The following is a 20967-nucleotide window of genomic DNA, read 5'->3' as shown; positions in this document are numbered from 1 at the left end:
AGCCTCCAACAACCTACTCAACAAATTGGATGCAGTCTATCACAGTGCCATCTGTTTTGTCACCAAAGCCCCATAAACTACCCACCACTGCGACCTGTACGCTCTCATTGGCTGGCTCTCGCTTCATACTCGTCGCCAAACCCACTGGCTCCAGGTCATCTACAAGGCCCTGCTAGGTAAAGTCCCGCCTTATCTCTAATCGCTGGTCACCATAGCTGCACCCACGCATAGCACACGTTCCAGCAGGTATATCTCACTTGTCACCCCCAAAGCCAATTCCACCTTTGGTCGCCTCTCCTTCCAGTTGCCAATGACTGAAACAAACTACACAAATCTCTGAAACTTGAAACACTTATCTCCCTCACTATCTTTAAGCATCAGCTGTCAGAGCAGCTCACAGATCACTGCACCTGTACATAGCCCATCTATAAATAGCCCAAACAACTACCTCTTCCCCTACTGTTTTATGTATTTATTTATTTTGCTCTATGGCACCCCAGTATTTCTACTTTGCACACTCATCTACTGTCAAATTGTTATATGTGTCGAACTGCTTTGCTTTATCTTGGCCAGGTCGCAGTTGTAAATTAGAACTTGTTCTCAACTTGCCTACCTGGTTAAATAAAGGTGAAATAAATTAAAATGATTTTGTTTTAGACAGGGGTTTGGGTACAACAACATAGTATTAATTTATTAACATCACATGGCAAGGACACTTGTGTAGCACGCCTGTTGTTGAATTACTGTGCTTTAACCCACTAGGGTTATTCATGTGCTTTCCTTTCAACATTCTTTTAAATTGAAATGATTTTGTTTTAGACAGGGGTTTGGGTACAACAACATAGTATTAATTGATTAACATCACATGGCAAGGACAATTGTGTAGCACGCCTGTTGTTGAATTACTGGGCTTTAAACCACTAAGGGTATTCATGTGCTTTCCTTTCAACATTCTAATTTTAAAGCTCGGTTTTCAAAGCACAGTTAGTGTTTACCTATTAATACCGTCTACCATATAATATTTCATGTTCAGACCGCCATTGCTTCTAGACAAAATGTGCACATGCAAAAAAATAAGCATTCTGGTGAATGACTACAGTATTTCCACATGTTCAGGTGCAATCCACCATTTGGAGCTGCAGACCTGGACTGGATGTTTCATTTAGCACACAGAATTCCTTCTGAACCAACATTAAGAAAAACATTTTCATTCTCTCCTGCTGTACAGTTTCATATGGGTTATATTCTGAACAAATGATGGGGCTTTCAGTACAATAACGTTATCTGTACTTTACAATAGAATTACATTTCCCCTCTCTCTCCTTTCCTCCTTCCTTTCCTCATTATTCCAGGCGTTGCTCCCTGTCCAGTGTCCCTGGCCCCGATTCGCAGAGTGCTGCTCAGCCATCACACATGGTAGTAGGCAGGCTATAGTGACATGCGTATGTCAGGCTCTGTCACTCATGTATGTTTTAACACCTCAGCTGTTGCCTGTATGCACCGATCCTGACAAGAGGGCAGCGGCCTGGGGCTTGATTAGGCTGCCAATGGCTCTTATTGTGACATATTTACTGTACCTCCTCAACATAGGAAGCAATGAATAGTGTTTAAGGGCCAAGGCTATATATACACTGAATTGGCATTGGCTTGTCAGTCACGATAACCTTTCCACGCTATAGTGTTGACCTGAAGTGTACTGTGCTGTCTTGGATATTGTCTTTTCACATTGTCCTTTGCAGCAAGGTGCCAGGAACTACGGTGGGATGCATAACCAGGCCAGCCCAGTACAGCTCAGCTTGGCTAGACCGTAGTGTGAAAAGGGTCTATATCTATGAGCAAAAGCATCTCATAGGATAATGTTACTAGTGCATTGAGGCTCCAGTGCAACCCATTTCAGAGTTCATCACAGCATCATTTCAGTCAACGGAAATGAAATGGCTTGACATGACCATTGGCTGACACATAGAAATGACTGCATGAATGTTGAAATATTTGCTTGGTTCTTTGACTAACTAACTGACTGTCAGACTGACTGATGCTTTATTTGTCTTGGCATAAAATTACACTCAAAGAGTAAGATGTTCCCAAATCCTCGGCTCACTCACAAATCTAACCTTTCTTGCTATAATTCCCACGCTCATCTGCCAGTTACTCAATCAGGGGCTTCAGATAAGACGCTTCACTCTCTTGCATTCCTCTGAAGAGGAGACATTAAACCACGCAAAGCTTTACCTAAACTCCTTCAACAGATAAAACACACACACACACACTAACATTGCAACATTTCAAGTTCAAGTAGTCAAGGATCCGTCAGTTTCCAATCTGTAAAATCTTTGTTTCATTTTTCCACTACCTGATTAGTCTGTTTTCTCCTTCCCGCACTTTGAGAAGTCTCTTATCGAATGTGTTTAAATGCCTCAGCAGAGCTTTCTCCTGGATCTTCTCCTCAGCACAAAGCCCCTTGCCGAGACAGCATGCTGTGACCTTTACTTTATTGTGTACGGGATGTAGAGATGATTAATTGGATTAGGTTGATGAAATTGAGAGAAATACAAAAGCCCTAGTCGGGTGCCTCGATGGGAATCTTCGAAAATATCCAATTCTGTAATTCGCAACATATTAGCCGGTCATACTGCATGTGTTGTCACATGTATTGGTTGGTGGCTTAAAGAGGAAGGTGACCAGATTAGAAGTGACATATATTTTTCTCAGAAAAAGGAAAGTGAGATGGAGGGAGGGGTTAGATAGTCAGATTACAATGGAAGATCAGATAATAAATGTGGAGCGGCTTGAGTTTGTGTTGTGCCACTCAAACCAGATCCAACACTCTAGTAAGAGTCAAGGCAATGTGCTTGGAATTCCTCTATTGTTCTCTTCGGGAATGTAATTATATTTTATATGGCAAAGATGCAGTCTTTGTCTATGTCTCAAATGGCACTCTACCCTATTCCCTTTATAGTGCACTACTTCTGACTAGAACCCATAGGCCTCTGGTCAAAAGTAGTGTACTCCAGATATAGGATCCTAATTTGAGTTTCTCACAGCAGGAAAATAATCCTGCAGCAACAGGAAAAGTGAATTATTGTGTGCATTATAATTACTGGACATTTTTGTAGGGGTTGATACATTTTTGGTTAAAAAACTTGAATACACTAACAGGTAGCATTTACTGGTGTGCAGCAAATTTCCTGCAACAACAGGGTGATCAAATTAAGATCCCACATATGTATATAGGGAATAGAGTGCCCTTTAGGATACAGCCTATATGTTTCAGGGAGACAGGATGACAGCACATTAGAAGACAGGAAGAGGGGGGGATAGAAGATGGAAGGTGATTGGCAGGCACAGCAGATGTGTACTATGTGTTGACAGCATGACATCTACTTTGCATTCTCAATATGACACGTTTGAATGTGTTCTGTGCATATTGTCCTGATGTGAAAGAGATTGGGTGGGGGGGCGGGATGATGTGTAAGCATGCGGAATATGGAACCCAGTACCACTCCCCATCGCCTCTCTTGAAACAATATTAAAATGTAGACTATTTCTAGCTATCTCACAAAACAGTTAGCGATTAGCATATTGCTGTAGCTAGCTACCTTGGTTTTGTTTACAGCATGGAGTTCCTTGACTGTGAGAGGAACAAATTCAATACACAGACAGAGAAATGCCTTTTGTTGTGCCCAACAAAAAAAAGCCAGAAATTGAACTGTACTGCATATGCCATACTGTATGCATACAATAGCTTCTTATGTGGTCCTCTAACAAGTAACAGAATGGAAGCATCTGGAAGCGGATTTACCTCAATTAGCAATCAATTAGCATCAATTTGTTCATTGTAGCACTGAACTAATTGGACAAGATGGCGCCGACAGAGATGGTTGCCTCGCTCGAGTCCGTTTTTATGTATTATTTCTTACATTGTTACCCCAGGAAATCTTAAGTCTTGTTACATACAGCCAGGAAGAACTATTGGATATAAGAACGACATCAACTTACCAACATTACGACCAGGAATACGGCTTTCCCGAAGCGGATCCTCTGTTTGGACCACCAACCAGGACAATGGATCTAATCCCAGAAGCCAACCCAAAACAATGGCGCCGCAGAAGGGGCAGACGGAGCGGCCTCCTGGTCAGGCTCCGTAGACGTGCACATCGCACACCGCTCCCGAGTATTATACTCGCCAATGTCCAGTCTCTTGACAACAAGTTTGACGAAATTTGAGCAAGAGTTGCCTTCCAGAGAGACATCAGAGATTGTAACATTCTCTGTTTCACTGAAACATGGCTGTCTCGTGATATGTTGTCCAAATCGGTTCAGCCATCGGGCTTCTCCATGTATCGCACCGACCGAGATAAACACCTCTCTGGGAAAAGGGAAGGTAGGGGGTGTATGCTTCATGATTAACGACTCATGGTGTAATCATAACAACATACAGGAACCCAAGTCTTCTGCTCACTCGATCTAGAAATCCTTACAATCAAATGCCGGCCATATTACCTTCCAAGTGAATTCTCATCAGTTATTGTTAAAGCTATGTGCATTCCCCCTCAAGCAGACACCAAGACGACCCTCAAGGAACTTTACTGGACTCTATGTAAACTGGAGACCATATATCCTGAGGCTGCATTTATTGTAGCTGGGGATTTTAACAAAGCAAATTTGAGAACAAGGCTACCTAAATTCTATCAGCATATTGATTGCATTACGTGTGGGAAAATACACTTGATCACTGCTACTCTAACTTCCGCGATGGATACAAATCCCTCCCCCTCCCTCCCTTCGGAAAATCTGACCATGATACCATCTTGCTCCTACCGTCTTATAGGCAGAAACTCAAAAAGGATGTACCAGAGACTAGAAACATTCAACACTGGTTTTAACAATCAAAATCCACATTTCAAGATTGTTTCGATCACGAGGACTGGGATGTGTTCTGGTCAGCCTCAGAGAACAACATCAATCTATATACGGACTCGGTGAGTGAGTTTATAAGGAAGTGCATTGGAGATGTTGTACCAACTGGGAGTATTAAAACCTACCCTAACCAGAAACCGTGGATGGATGGCGGCCTTCGTGCAAAACTGAAAGCACGAACCACCGCATTTAACCATGAAAAGAGGTCTGGGAATATGGCTGAATATAAACACTGTAGTGATTCAAAGTGGAGTTGCAACTCAACGGCTCAGACACGAGACGTATGTGGCAGAATCTACAAGAAATCACGGACTATAATAATAAAACCAGCAACGTTACGGACACCAACGTCACGCTTCCAGACAAACTAAACACCTACTTTGCCCGCTTTGAGGATAACACAGTGCCACCGTCACGGCCCGATCACAAGGTCTGCCCCCCACTCCCTTCTCCGTGGGTGACGTGAGTAAAACATTTAAACATGTTAACCCTCGCTAGGCTGCTGGCCCAGAAGGCAACACTAATTGAACTAAATGACTATCACCCCGTAGCACTCACTTCTGTCTTCATGAAGTGCTTTGAGAGGCTAGTCAAGGATCATATTACCTCCACCTTAACGGCCACCCTAGACACACTTTAGTTTGCATACCACCCCAACAGGTTTACAGACAATGCAATCGCCATCACACTGGACACTGCCCTATCCCATCTGGACAAAAGGAATAGCTATGTAAGACTACAGCATTCAACACCTTAGTACCCTCCAAGCTTAGTACCCTTAGTACCCTTCAAGCTTAGTACCCTTAGTACCCTCCAAGCTTAGTACCCTTAGTACCCTTCAAGCTGGAGGCCCTGGGTCTCAATCCCGCCCTATACAATTGGGTCCTGGACTTTCTGATGGACCACCTCCCAGGTGGTGAAGGTAGGAAACAACATCTCTACTTCGCTGACGCTCAACACTGAGGCCCACAAGGTTGCATGCTCAGCCCCGTCCTGTACTCCCTGTTCACCCACGACTGCGTGGCAATGCACACATCCAACTCAATTATCAAGTTTGCAGACGACACAACAATAGTGGACTTGATTACCAACAACGACTAGACAGCCGACAGGTAGGAGGTGAGGGCACTCGGAGTGTGGTGTCAGGAAAACGACCTCTCACTCAACGTTAACAAAACAAAGGAGATTATCGTGGACTTCAGGAAACAGCAGAGGGAGCACCCCCTATTCACATCGAAGGGACAGCAGTGGAAAAGGTGGAAAGTTTTAAGTTCCTTAGCTATCACATCACAGACTAACTGAAATGGTCCACACACACAGACAGTGTGGTGAACAACCACCTGAGCCACTGCCTGTTCACACCACTACTGTATCATCCAGAAGGCGAGGTCAGTACAGGTGCAGCAAAGCTGCGACCGAGAGATTGAAAAACAGCTTCTATCTCAAGGCCATCAGACTGCTAAACAGCCACCACCAATTCAGAGAGGCTGCTGCCTACATTGAGATCCAATCACTGGTCACTTTAATAAATGGATCACTAGTCACTTTAAACAATGCCATTTTAATAATGTTTACATTTCTTACATATCATGTGTAAATACTGTATTTTATACCACCTACTGCACCTTGCCTATGCCGCTCGGGCCATCGCTCATCCATGTATTTATATGTACATATTCTCATTCACCCCTTTAGATTTGTGTGTATTAGGTAGTTGTTGGAATTGTTTGATCGCTACACTCGCATTAACATCTGCTAACCATGTGTATGTGACCTATAACATTTGATTTGATTTGACTAAATTTGATTTAAAAAACGATAGAACTCGAGAATAATGGTCTTCTTACAGTTTCTCCACAGAAAGTCTAACACTAGAGTTAAAAGACTGCCTCCCTTTTTTCCAGTTCATTGAACACCATAATGAAACCCAATAACAATTTTATAAAATTCAATCTCTTTCCCGCATAAAAATAAGCATAAACTGAATCAATACCCAAGATAAGTTATTTTCTTTCTGCTATATTCATTTTATGGAAACACAGGTGGAGGACAAATCAAGTCACAGGAATACACATTACCAATTCAAAAACACATTATAGCCAAAGGCCATTGCTTACTGTCTAATTGTCTCTCTCCACCAACTGATCTGGTATAATTAAGACATGGCAGAAGGCTCTATTCTCCAGTGACTTCTAGTCTTTTCATCTGCAACCACAACCACAGGCAGGTCAACCAAACATCTCTCAGCTGCTGCTGCTACTTCTCAACATTGGACAGGGGTTCCACTGGGATGTCTATTGGAGCTGCATGTGTCTCGGGAGAGGGAATACTGTACACACAATGCAATTGCAGGTAGAAAGTCTTTGGGGAAGCGTTGCCACTGTTTTCTTGGCCAACTACTGTATACTATGCACCAGTCTGCTGCTATGTGTAGTCTACCTGTGTCTCCTTGCTGGAACAGCTGATGGCAGTTTATTTTATGCTCCTCTTTCCACTGGTATTTATCTGTTGTTTTATTGGAAATTCTGTGGTAACAATGGGTGTAATTCATTCCTGTTGGTGATTACCTGGAACCAATGGTGCCCAGTGGTTCTTTTTTAGTGAATCCCTGAAAACACACAAGTGATACTGTACATAGGTGCTTCCTGCCTTACTACCATGTTCTTTCTCAGTAAATACCTGGTCAGTGAAGTACTACTAAAAAGCTCTCTCTATCTTAAGTAGAATACTACAACCACTGTAGCAGACCTGATACATGTACTGGATGTTGATGAGACCCATCTACACCAACAAGCCAAATCCAATTACAATAATGAATCGCCTAAAATCAAATCTTCATTATTATACATGAAGTCTTTTACTCTCCTCTTTTCTATCCTTCTTCTTTATTCTCCTCTTATTCAAATCCTAATAGTATAATTCCACGAGGTTCGGCCTCGGCTTCATACAGTAGGTTGGAAATGAAACCAGTAAAACAGTGGTTGACTCACAAATGATTATGACGGCGCCCTGGCGCCAAGGTGATGACAAATGTTTTTGGGGACGAAGCAAAAGCCTCACTAATCACAACAGTGCTCTAGTGTCCTAGCTAGACCTCGGGGAAATGTGGACTTGTGGAGTCAAATGGGTTTCAAGCCCGGGCTTGCTCACCGTGACAGAGCTACAGATGTATTATCTTCATTTTGTTACTGAGAGTTTTCCTGCACCGCAGATGAGCTTCATGATTTACATCCATTCAGTCAAAACCTGCACTAACATATTAACAGTATTGCACTTTATTCTCGCCTCATTTTGGCCTCATCTGCTGATCAAGCAACATTATGAACTAAACATTCAAATCCTCGTGCTGCAGGATAATTTTTCTGCTATAATACTAATCAAATTAAGATCATACAGCTGTATTTTCGTTAATTTTACAGATGCACTGTTTGTTTAGACTCTACATAAATGGCTATGTAATTGCACTTGACAACAGTTTTTGTAATTTAACAGCAATGTGTGGTTACAGAGTTTCTGTCTTTTCTAAATGTCAGAGTGGAGAAGAAATATTTGGAGATAGCTGCAGCCTGCTTGAGGGGGAGAATTCACACACGTACATGAACATACTCTCTCTCTCTCACTCCCTCCTTCCCTCTCTTCCATCGACTAGCTATCAGCACCTCCTCTCTCCATCAGTCCACAGGAAATATGCATGGGGCCGCAGTCAAAGAGATGTTTGTCAACGTCATGTGGAACGCGGAGCTGCGACAATGCTTGCATGTTAAGCAGCCCCTCTGCCTTAATCAAGCCAATCACAGGCGCTAGGAAAATGAGAAAATGCGGTAGGGCCCAGACACCTGGCATTAAGACACTCTCCCTCCTTCCCTCCATCCCTCTCCCTCCTTTCCTTCATCCAGCCACCCCCTAACTCAGCCCTATCAGACACCTCCAAGCTTTGCATATGAGATCATCAGATTCGATCTGCGGCCCTATTTGTCTCCCCCTCCCCCTCTCCCTCTTTTCATGAACCGAAACAAAGAAAGGCCTCCCTAATCCCACGGCTAAGGTGCTTTCTTATTGGATGCTTAAGCCGCCAAGACAGGCTACTACGCCTGGGTTTAACAACTGCTCAGGAATTCCTTTGTGCTGGCTGGACTATCCTTGTGTTTTGCTCATGGAGAGGGTTGCGACCTGAATGCTACCTGTGGGTACATAAAGGCCTGGACACAGCATAGCGGCATGCACTCGTTCCCTTCTACTAACGCTTGACTTTACAGTTCCACGGGATGGATCTACACCCTTTCTTAGTTTCTTTCTTTCTTTGTCTCTCTCTCTCTCTCCCCCTGTCCCCTCTCCCTCTCTCTCCCTCTCCCTCTCCCCATCCCCCTCTCTCCCCATCTATCCCAGACAGTCTGCAGTAAATCATTGTGGCTGTAAACAGGGCCTCTTTGACCATCGCGAGACCCAATAAGTGCCCAGATCCTAACTGGATCCGCCAATCAATGGATCAATAATCATTCTTATGTTTCTGGTTTTGTTTTTAGACTTTTCTTCTTCTTGCTGAATGTCAAACTGGATTTGGAGTCATCAGATATGTGATAGGTGGGTTGGGGTTGCTTTACTTGGGGCTGAACAAGATTGTGAGAACCACCTACCCAGCTGAGGGCCATGGCAGTAGGTCAAGCTAGAGAGGTTGTCCAGGAATCCAGTAGACTAGGTCTAGAGGCGAAAATCCATAGTCTTAAGATCAGCTGGTTGGTGGACACTTTTGTCAGCTTGAATAGCCCACTTGAGCGAGAATTTTGCTTTCTTCTGAATCTCTACAGCAATACAATCAACCCCTATGCATGGTGGGGTGACTATAGCTATATAATAGCAAGCTGCGCGGAGTGCAAAGCTGCAACCTTGGCCTTCACTGCATGACGATCGGGCAGTTCGCACATCGAGCAATGATTATTCTTTTTGGTGGTGGAGCTGATAACCTGGATCAATGTGTCTGGCAAATCAAGATACTTCAACTAAATGTTATTAAGTAACTGTTTCCACAGCCTTTTTATTGTTTACTCAACTTTTCTGTCAAAGTGTTACCTGAACTTTTTGTTTGCCTAAACTTAGCACCAACATGAGAAAACATAGGCAAAAAGTGATGTGTTTGCTCCAATTGGTTCATATGTTCATTCAACTACTGTCATGTGTGCTCCCTCTCTGGCCTCTGGGTCACCAGGCTGCTCGTTATCGCGCACACCTGTCACCATCGTTACGCGCACCTGCGTGTTATCAGACTCATCTGGACTCCATCACCTCCTGGATTACCTTCCCTATTTATGTCACTCCCTTTGGTTCCTTCCCCAGGTGTCATTGTTTCTGTTTCCTGTCTGTTCACTGGTCGTTATTATTTGGATATCTTACCTAAAAAAAAGGCTGTGGAACTAGTTACACGCACAGTATTTTTAACATACAATGTTTTCAACTTGTTAAGCAAAGACAGGACAATACATTTACTGATTTTTTTTCTGAACGTTTTCTCAAGTTGGAACTAAGGTCGGTAACACTTGGATCGAAAAGTTAAGTAAACAAAAAGGCTGTGGAACCAGTTACTTAATAATAATTAGTTGAAACAAATAAACCTTTGAAAGGTCTTGATCTATTTCTCAAATGTATCTGTCTGACCAGACTCCGTATAGAATATCTGTTATGTTTCTGGAACATATGAGCTTATGACTGGCCCTGAAGGTGTGGCTCAATCTGTTGACAGAACATCCACGGTAAATGTGACCATTCACTTTAGACTTCTTCACAGATCTAAAATGATCTAAATGAACCTGGGGCTTTCCCACCCCGAACCGATACATAAATTATCTTTGTTAAATATAGAGTCCTGTTTCGAACAGACCTGAGGACAATTACACCCGTTCCGTACAGATCTGGTCAGATCCAGACCCAGTCCGATCCGAGTGATAGAAGCAGCAGAAAGGTCATTTTTTAAGCTACTTTATTAAATGTAGTAGAGAGAGGTGCCGCAGTAGCAGGCGGGGGAGGGGCCGTACTGTGAGAGAGTGACACAGGGAACAGGGAGGAGGGAGGGAGATACAAGAGACAGCAACCAACCAAGCCGACTCGCTCTGTAGTAGACTAATAGCTGCCATAGCTAGGTTATTTATCATGCAATATGATTACGTCGTGCCTGTCTTGACTGCATCAAACCGTGAGAACCTAGTTAAGATAATGTTAGCTAGCTAGGCTAATTCAGGCTGCAGTGGATGTGCTTCTCATCCTACAGTTACAAATAACAACTCCACCCAGAATATTAAGCAGCAGCCTACCTGTTGACTCTTGTTCGTTGTAGCCTATCCTTCTCCTTTAACTTTTAATTCCGCCATTTTAATTTGATCTTCCACTGATTAGATATCTCCTGACTTTTGCCACACATGGAGGCTCTATGACTGTAGACTGTTGCTGCTTTGATGACTTATGATTGGCCAACAATAGCAACAATCTACACACGCCATGCTCCACTCTCTTGAAAAGCAAGAGCAGCAGCACACATTTTAAAATATCTCTACCTCTCTACTGCAGCAGTCGCAATCTAATTTGTACCGGCCCTTCCGGACAAGGCAGGGTATTCGAGTACAGGTGGATCCGTGAAGACCTATAATTGACATTCACCAGGTGAATCCAGAGTGACTATACTCCCTACAAAGACAATATTATAACCCACAGTGACTATACTCCCTACAAAGACTATATTATAATCCACAGCGACTATACACCCTAGAAATACTATTTTATAACCCACAGTGACTACACTCCCTACAAAGACTATATTATAACCCACAGTGACTATACATCCTTCAAAGACCATATTGTAACGCACAACAACAATACACCCATTGGATGCTGAAGCACTACGCAATCATGACAATGAGTAGTGAGTCTGAGAGTCGACTGGGCCCATCTTAACCATCACTCTCCCCTGTCCTGTACACCCACCCCCTGTCCCCCTGTCCCCCAGGGCATTGGCACAGATTGGCACAACAGCAAGACGCTGCAGGGACAGATCAGATCAGAGCGAACTAAGCGTGGTCTCACCTCTGGCAGCGGCATGCCGTTGATGATGAGGTCAGGCTGCTGGGGACCCTGACCGCTGGCGAAGGGATGCTGCTGATAGCCACCGTGGTTGGGCGCGGCATTGCGCGAGTTCTGGTTCTCCACGTTGAGGAAGGTGCTCTCGGAGCGCCTGCAGCCCAGCGGCAGGCTCTGCTGGTGGTAGTCGAAGTAGTTGAGCGAGGAGGTGAGAGACGAGCAACTCACCACGTTCATCTTGTCCGTCTCCTCCACGTCGCGCGGCACGAGGCGGATGTCGTTCTTGCTCAGCTTCTTCTTGCTCGACTTCTTCTGGCTGCCATACGAGTACTCCGCCACCCTGCGCAAGTAGAAGAAACTGAACAGACTCAATAAAGCAGTGCTCTGTCGTACCCGCCCACAGGCACACGTCGTTCGGCCAGAGGCCCCCCCGCTCAGCCATGCCAGAGTACTGACCGAAGTGTGCCGTGGTGGTGGCAAGCACATTGGTAAGCATCCGGGGTAGCAAGACAGAGGAGCCACGCTCAAGTGACCCCCCGTCCACCCAGGCCTGACCGCCTTCCCCGGGCCACCAATGGAGCCGTCATCCCTCATTTGTTTTTATTTGCATGCTTGGCACAGTCGACATGTCACAAACAACAAGCACACACAATGCAAACATGCAAAACCACAAAAGCACACAAGGCAACAACAAAAGACGATACTGAAGATCACCAACCAGAATCTGCCATCATATTAAAGCCTCACTGCTAATTCACTTTTTTCTTTCATTATCAAGCGAGGCCCACTGGCGATATGGAGTGCAGGAGCACTGTAAATTCAAATTCATTTAGAGCCTAGTCTCTGTGGCTGTTCTCTGACTTGAGCAGAGCATTTTGATTCTAATCATCCCAAATGAGAAAGCCGGAGATTCTTTATGGAAAGGATGCTGCTGATGCTCGGGTCCATTCTCCATCCAGGCTTGCAAATTCTTATGAGGCGAAGCTGTGTTTTAAGCAGCTTGTGCTCTGAACCCTTGAATCCCTCCTGACCCGGGCCTTGCCTCTGAGTTTTAACGTGTCAAACATTTGCATGGACTCCCACTCTCCAAAGGTATATTTTTAGCACTGGTTGGAAATAGTATTTACTCTTGTTTCTAGCCTGCATCTAATAATACTTGAGGCCCTGGCTGCATATGCTGAAATGCCCTAGGAAGATTCCCCATCCTTAGTATTAACTGGATGGGTTTTCCTTTTCATGTATGATGAAGTCTGGGTCTGTCTGCTCTTCCATGCCTTCATTCTAGCAAAGAAAATGGTAATAGCAGCCTTCGAATGTTTCTTTTTCAGGATATCTCAAAACTGTTATTTTTTCTCTCTCTTTCTCTCTCAATCTTTGGAGTCTGAGTAGGGGAGAGAAGAGACTGAGGGTAAAAAAAGAGTGCATTGTTCTGTCATTGTTCTCTTTAGTGCTTCTGGGCCCAAAATCAGAAAATGGACAGGAGAATCAAAGAGAATGAGCAATAAATTGCAGATAGGCACTGCTCAGGTTTGAGGTGGTAGCTAACTACTCAAGAGCACTGCAAATCAATACTGATTACAGTACCCAGCAGGAAAATGATTTTTATGCCACAAGACAGGATTTTTAAAGAGGAAGGTTAGGTGGTGTGGGTCAGATATTATTTGATTTACCTTAGTTGTTTGTTTGAATGGTTGGTTGGTTTCTTGTGGTTTTTTAAATGAGAGAAATAGTGCATTGTGGGTCACATCCAAATCTGAAAGCATGTTGAGAAATGTACTCGGCAATATTTGTCAATATGACAATGACAGCCATCAAATCATATAAAATGTCCTAAAACCCCTATAAATTGTCTTAATAACAGAACTTATGTCGAGAGTCTTTTGCATAGTTCTCTAAGAGCATTGGCTTTTCAGAAAGCAGATGTTTTTATTCTTATGTCGTTAAATTAGTCTGTGGGCTTTTGTGTTGACAACAATGTCACTTTGAAACTATACTGAACAAAAATATAAATGCAACATGTAAAGTGTTGGTCCCATGTTTCATGAGCTGAAATAAAATATCCAAAAAATGTCCATATGCACAAAAAAGTTATTTGTCCCAAATGTTGAGCACAAATTTGTTTACATCCCTGTTAGTGAGGATTTCTCCTTTACCAAGATAATCCATCCACCTGACAGATGTGGTATAAAAAGAAGCTGATTAAACAGCATTATCATTACACAGGTGCACCTTGTGCTGGGGACAATAAAAGGCCACTCTAAAATGTGCAGTTTTATCACACAACACAATGCCAGAAATGTCTCAACTTTTGAAGGAGTGCACAATTGGCATGCTGACTGCAGGAATGTCCACTAGAGCTATTGCCAGAGAAATTAATGTTAATTTCTCTACCATAAGCAGCCTCCAACGTTGTTTTAGAGAATTTGGCAGTACGTCCAACCGGCCTCACAACCGCAGATCACGTGTAACCAGTGCAACCCAGGACCTCCACATCGTGCTTCTTCCCCTGCGGGATTGTCTGAGACCAGCCACCCAGACAGCTGATGAAACTGAGGAGTATTTATGTCTGTAATAAAGCCCTATTGTTGGGAAAAACTCATTCAGAAAAAACTAATTCTCCCCAGTGGGTGGCCTTTGCCCAATGCTGCGCCCATGCCCAGTCATGTGAAATCCAAAGATCCTGGCCTAATGATTTGATTTAAAATGACTGATTTCCTTATATAAAATGTAAATCAGTAAAATCGTTGCAATTGTTGCGCGTTGCGTTTATATTTTTGTTCAGTAGAAGCTATGCATCTTAATAAGTGAGGCCTTAGAGGTGCTATACTACATACTTAGAATACTGAATGTAAAGATGCTCTCCTACTAGGTGAAACCCTCATCAAATCTACATCTCTAAAGAATATGGATTGGAGAAACCTGATGTGGATATCTCACCAACCATCACATGATATTGCAAATACATGACTGCTTTAGATTTCAAATCAATAGGTGATCAATATTAACCATTATCCATGGGTATGTGAAATGTTTCATTTCAGAACGCAATATATACATTTTCAGAAATATTGGTACATAAATGTTTATTCTTTAAAGAACTTATGAAAGAGATTCTTTAAAGGGTTTCTTTAAAGAAATAGATTGGTGTGTTTGTTCACTATCTAATCATGGAATGGGGTTGTTGAATGAGAAACATATATTTGTTTGAAATCTAACACTTTAAACAAATAATCATGTTTTTTTGCAAAACACTATATATCCGCCTCACTCTCTGGGAAATAAGTGATACTGCTAAGTTTTACACAGTCAAATATAACAAATTGCCTTTCTTTTATAAAGAACTGTACAAATTATACATTTGTGACAATATATGTAAATAATATATTTTGTAACAAAATAATCAATTCAGTAATATGAGATCTGTATGTAAAACATTTACAAGTAACATTTGTTTTAAATTTAGCAGATGCTCTTATCCAGAGTGACGTACAGTTAGTGCATTAATCTTAATATAGCTACAGTAGTTGAGACTAATATACAGGATGCAAACGTTCTATTCCAGCTAAACAATGGATATATAGCGTTTTGCACAAGTGTATTTTTTAAACATTTTAATACAGATCTAAAATCTATGAATTACAAATCTGAGAGTAGTAATATTTTAAACACATATGAAGGTACCCATAAGCAATCATTTCTGATGAAAAAACATGTGAAAAATTGGTGGATATAGTATTTTGGAAATAAACTGTTCTGTGTGTCTGTGAAGGTCCACACTTTAAAAAAGAGATCTGTCTGGACACCTCATGTAGTTCTTTAAGTGCATAAAGGAGAAGAAATGTTTCAAAAAAAGAATAACTGCTACACAGTGGCATTCTTAGGCTACATGTATGTTTCATGGATCTCAACCCAATATCAATAGAGCTTCATCCACTGGGACTTACTGAGAGATGTATATTTGCTCTACTTTATGGAGGAATCATACAGGGTCAGCCAATTGCCACATGTATGAAATGGCCTGACATAGCAGCACATCAACAAGAATGATGTTGAGTGTAAAATATGAAATATGATAATAGCTTCAGGTTAAATTGACAAATTCACAGTACCAGTCAAAAGTTTTGGACACACCTACTCATTCCAGGGTTTTTCTTTATTTTGACTATTTTATACATCGTAGAATATTAGTGAAGACATAAAAACTATAAAATAAACATATAGAATCGCAGAGAGAAGGAAAAACAGTCAACAAGTGTTCAGCGTATGTGGGAACTCCTTCAAGACTGTTGGAAAAGCATTCCAGGTGAAGCTGGTTGAGAGAATACCTAGAGTGTGTAAAGCTGTCACCAAGGAAAATAGTTTTGATGTCTTCAATATTATTTCTACAATGTAGAAAATAGTAAAAAATAAAGAAAACACTTGAATGAGTAGGTGTGTCCAAACTTTTGACTGGTAATGTATATATTTTACATATTTTAAGTGGTAATACACAAGGAAAGTGAGAGCTGATGCTATACAGATTGATGAAAAAAACATACTTTTATTATGATGGATCAAGATAATAATGTGCTTCCCTTCTGAGGCATAGTCATACACGGAGTAGAGGCCTAGATGGTTCAAAGCTGCATTACTTAGTAGTTTTAGTATAATAGTAGATCCCACTTGATTAGCAATACTTTTTTTAAATTCTGTATTATTATTAACACTATTATTACCATTATCATCATTACTATGTCATCATTCTTGCAGAATCGTAGGCCATGCTGTCTTCTTTAGAACATCCATTTAAACCTTTGGGAATAGAATGCACTAGAAATTCAATAGCCGTAAAATGCAGCTAATTGTCCTCGCCTAGTCAAGATTATTAGTCCTAGTTAATTGTACGTGTTGAAAAAAGGAAGTAAGGCAACAGCGCCTGGTCAAGGAGTCCATTGGCCATTTTTTCTTATCAGTTATGGGCACCTGCATTCCTTAGTGCCGCCTAACATCTGGGGCCCTCAACATGCACTAGAAATACAGCTACGTGCACTCACGACTAGCCTGAACAACACACACACGGAGGCACCAACGCAAGGGCGCGCATATCGCCAGCACAAACACACGCGCGCACCACTGAATGGTCAATAAAATATGTAAATGTAGGCCCATGAGAATAAGAAAATAGGTACTTGGCTATAACCATGACTGACTGAAACACCAAAGTAATGAGATGCGTATGAAGAGCTGTTTTCAGTACCTGCAGTTGTACGTTCGGATCTCCTTGTTATCCCTTTTGCACTTGACTGCCACAAAAATCATAGTGACAAACAGGATAGCTGCAATAGAGCCCAGGGCAATGATGAAAATCAATGACAGGTTTACTGGTCCAATAGATTCCTGGGCGTTCAGGTCCGGTGAGAGGTAGACAACAATGTATGCAGAGGCAGACAAGGACGGTTTCCCGTGGTCGCGTGCCACCACTGTGATCTCGTAGGTCGACTTGACCTGCTCCCCGAACATCTTGGTGGACCGCACCTCTCCATTCACCTGGTCTATCTCAAAGAAAGGCCTGTCTCCCTCCGAAATGGTATAGGTCAGCCTTCCATTCTCCCCCTCGTCGTAGTCGTCGGCCTTGACTTGGGTCACCAGGTAACCCACCCCTGCGTTCCTTGGAATGGATACCTCTGCGGTGCCATTTACCAGGGGTGGAGTAGTCATAACAGGTGTATTGTCATTCACATCCAAAACGACAATGCGCACAGTCGCGTTACTGGATAAGGACGGATTCCCTTGGTCCCTGGCCAAAACTTTGAAGTCAAAAGTCCTAGTGTACTCATGGTCGAATGATCTCATGGAGTAAATACGTCCTGAAGGATTTATACTGACATATGTGTTTACGTCCATGTGTTTAATCTCACTGGGAACGATGGTGTATGAAACGGTGCCATTCATGCCCAAATCGGGATCTACAGCAGACACTGCCAGCAAACATGAGCCGGGCAGGTTATTTTCTAGGACCATCTCTTGGTAATGGGGTTTTAGGAAGTGGGGAGGGTTATCATTTTCATCTGTGACTTTCACTACAAACGATTTAGTGGCACGTAAAGGGGGGGTGCCGCTGTCCTCTGCTTGGATAGTTAGATTGTATGTGTCCCTCTGTTCTCTGTCTAGCCTGCCATCGACAAGGATGGTTGAGAAGCTCTCGTATTCCTGGAGCCTGAAAGGGACGTTGCCTTGTAGTCTACACTGCACCTTGCCATTCGCTCCAGCGTCCTTATCTGAGACCCTTACTAATGCAATAACGTATCCACGTGGCGCGTTCTCACTAACTTCAATCAGCTCTGTGTTCACCGACAATAAACTAATGACAGGTGGGTTATCATTTGCATCCATCACATTGACCGTGACTTTACAATGAGCCGGAATAGAATTTGGACCTAAATCTTTGGCTTGGACATCAATCTCGTAAATATGGGTTGCTTCATAATCCAACGGGCCATTTACAGTGATAATACCGGTTCTAGGGTCGATTTTAAATACATCTCTAGTTTTCTCGGTGACGTAACTGTTAAACGAGTATACAACCTCACCATTAGTTCCCTCGTCAGGATCCGTTGCATTCAAATCAATTACAAGTGTATTAATCGGAGAATTCTCCATCACATTCACTGTATACACAGGCTGGTCAAAAACGGGATTATTATCATTCGAATCCATTACTTTAATATTGAGCTGAACTGCGCCAATCTTTGGGGGGTCTCCGCCGTCTTCTGCACTAATTTCGTATGAGTAGTGAGACTGGGTCTCCCTATCTAACGATTTTTGCACTACGAGTTCGGCAATCTTAGACCCGTCCCCCCTAGTCTTAATCTCCAACCCGAAGAGCTCATTCGGGGTGATCGAATACGATTGCACACCGAAAATCCCAGAGTCCGGATCGCTTGCCCCCTCTAGGGGAAACCTGGTACCAGGGGAGGCATTCTCTGAGATTTCAATGTCAATGTGGTTTGTGGGGAACCTGGGCGCATTATCGTTCAAATCCACAATTTCAACTTTAATCACACAGATCTCCATGGAGTTTGACATCACCTCCAGAGAGACAGTGCACTTTGACGTCTGTCGGCAAGCCACATCTCGGTCTATTTTCTGATGTGTGAGGAGAAGTCCAGCAGGGCTGAGTTCCACCCATCGCGGCTCTGAATTTGAGATGACCCGCAAGTACGGCGCACGCGGTGCAATGGCAAATCCTTGAGTTTGTGCGTCCTTTGTCACGTTTCCAATGATATACCCAGCCTTCTGCTCCTCGTTTATCGAGTATTTCAAATTGATAACAGAATCAGCCCCAGTCCAGCATAAAAGGACTATCCAAAGAATTTGCATAAAATCCATGTCCTTGGCGTACATTGTACCTGTTGATTTTTCCTTAGATTTAATTGGGACCTCGTATGATCACGCACACCTATGCATGTCAGAGATAACTGGCAAAAAATGTCCAGTTAGCGAATCTGATCGAAAAGTTATCCTTGGAATAGGTTTCGATAACAGAAAAGGCTATCTGGTATCCTATCTGGTATACATGTAACTTGATTATATGGTCTTAAGTCCATCTACCTCATTGTACTCTTCTGAGAGAAACCACATTCTCCAATCTGTTGCAACGCGTGAGATCTTGAGGATAGATATTAGAAAACATTCTGAATGGTCTCAGAACACTGATGGTCTCAGAACAACATATACATCTGCGATGTTTGTATCAAGCTACAACTATAGGAACGTCTGGCATGATAAACCGACCATTTCGATACAGGCTGGAAAACAATGCAAATAATGAATTTAAAAAATCAAAAGGGAGGAAAATTCTAATGAACAGGTTTACCCAAAAAAATAATGTTCACTGAAGATTAAATGATTGGCTAGAAATGATCCAGTTCAATTCTTCCCAGCATCATGATTGCGATTCAACAACCATAAGGATAATTTTAGACACATTGCATTTTACGCATACGTCCACAAATGCATATGAATGATTTGTTCAAGTTGAAATGACTTTTCCGTTGTAATGACTTTTCCTCTTCAATGGGCAATTATATCACACCACATATCCGATGGAAACGTAAAAAAGGAATCCGCATTGAGAAAATCCGTGAATAGCCAAAGTCCAGTCATCGAATGTAGACCAATGATGCTGTTGACAGAACGAATCTTATGGGTCTAATGCTATCAGTGAAGACCACGGTTACCTTTTAATTTCCAGGCGAGCCGATAAGAGGTTTCACTCTCTCTCTTCTGTCAAAGTATTTTATCTTTCTTTTGCTAATTCGTTTCCTCCAATCTCACACATGAATACATTGAACACGTCCCGGGGAGATATGGTCAATATCAAATCCAGTGTAAAAATATAGAGGCAAAAAAAAAGATGTTATACCGTCACGATAAAAAGCAGTTCGTTTCAAGCATGCAGCAGAGCCAATTGCATGAAAAATATCCAGCACCACTCGTTGTCAGTAGGCTAGTTCACCCTAATACGCGCTCCAGCTCCGCTCGCATCAATGCTGCACACTGCCGAATGCACAGCTCAGCGCTGAGCGCTAATTCTCCGGACCAGGACCAGCAATCCCCTCAACCAATCAGAGGTTACACAGGAGGGTTGGATTTGCTGGTTGGTGGGGAAATATACAGCAATGAAAACTCGGCCAGCTACCTGCACACTTGTTCAGCTGTGGAAAGGGTTAAGTAGTGTAAATACATGTATTTATTTATTACTCGATGTGTATCATGTAGTTAATGTAGTAGGACTAATTAAAGACCCTACGTCTATATAGCATAATGGTTAGAACTCTTGGTATGTTTACTCGTCATTCCAATGCAATCGGAGTTTTTACATGCCCTCTTTCTAAGTTTGATATAGCGGTGGTATTCAGGGTTTGCCCTAAAGGCGACTGTGATCTGAGGACAGAGAGTCCAATCCTTCAATGAATCGAAATAATACTTGATCCACACATGATT

General features: G+C 42.6%; 1 protein-coding gene across 4 annotated transcripts in view; it reads right to left on the bottom strand.

The window, feature by feature from the left end:
• Nucleotides 1-20506, bottom strand: part of LOC135526551 (protocadherin-19-like) — a 95169-nt gene extending 74663 nt beyond the window's left edge. For 2 of the 4 annotated variants that reach the window (XM_064955033.1, XM_064955034.1), the window contains exons 1-2: nt 17219-20506; nt 11989-12340 (exon numbers count right to left, since the gene is read on the bottom strand). In XM_064955033.1, the coding sequence (XP_064811105.1) occupies nt 11989-12340; nt 17219-19365 (2499 nt within the window). In that variant the 5' untranslated portion in view covers nt 19366-20506. The remainder of the gene's footprint in view (nt 1-11988; nt 12341-17218) is intronic. The other 2 variants (XM_064955035.1, XM_064955036.1) reach the window with 1 other exon arrangement.
• Nucleotides 20507-20967: the final 461 nt, after the last annotated feature.

Source organism: Oncorhynchus masou, chromosome 32, assembly GCF_036934945.1.
Source record: "Oncorhynchus masou masou isolate Uvic2021 chromosome 32, UVic_Omas_1.1, whole genome shotgun sequence".
NCBI lineage: Eukaryota > Metazoa > Chordata > Actinopteri > Salmoniformes > Salmonidae > Oncorhynchus > Oncorhynchus masou.
Note: the sequence above shows the minus strand (reverse complement) of the source record. Positions and strands in the feature narration are given on the sequence as shown.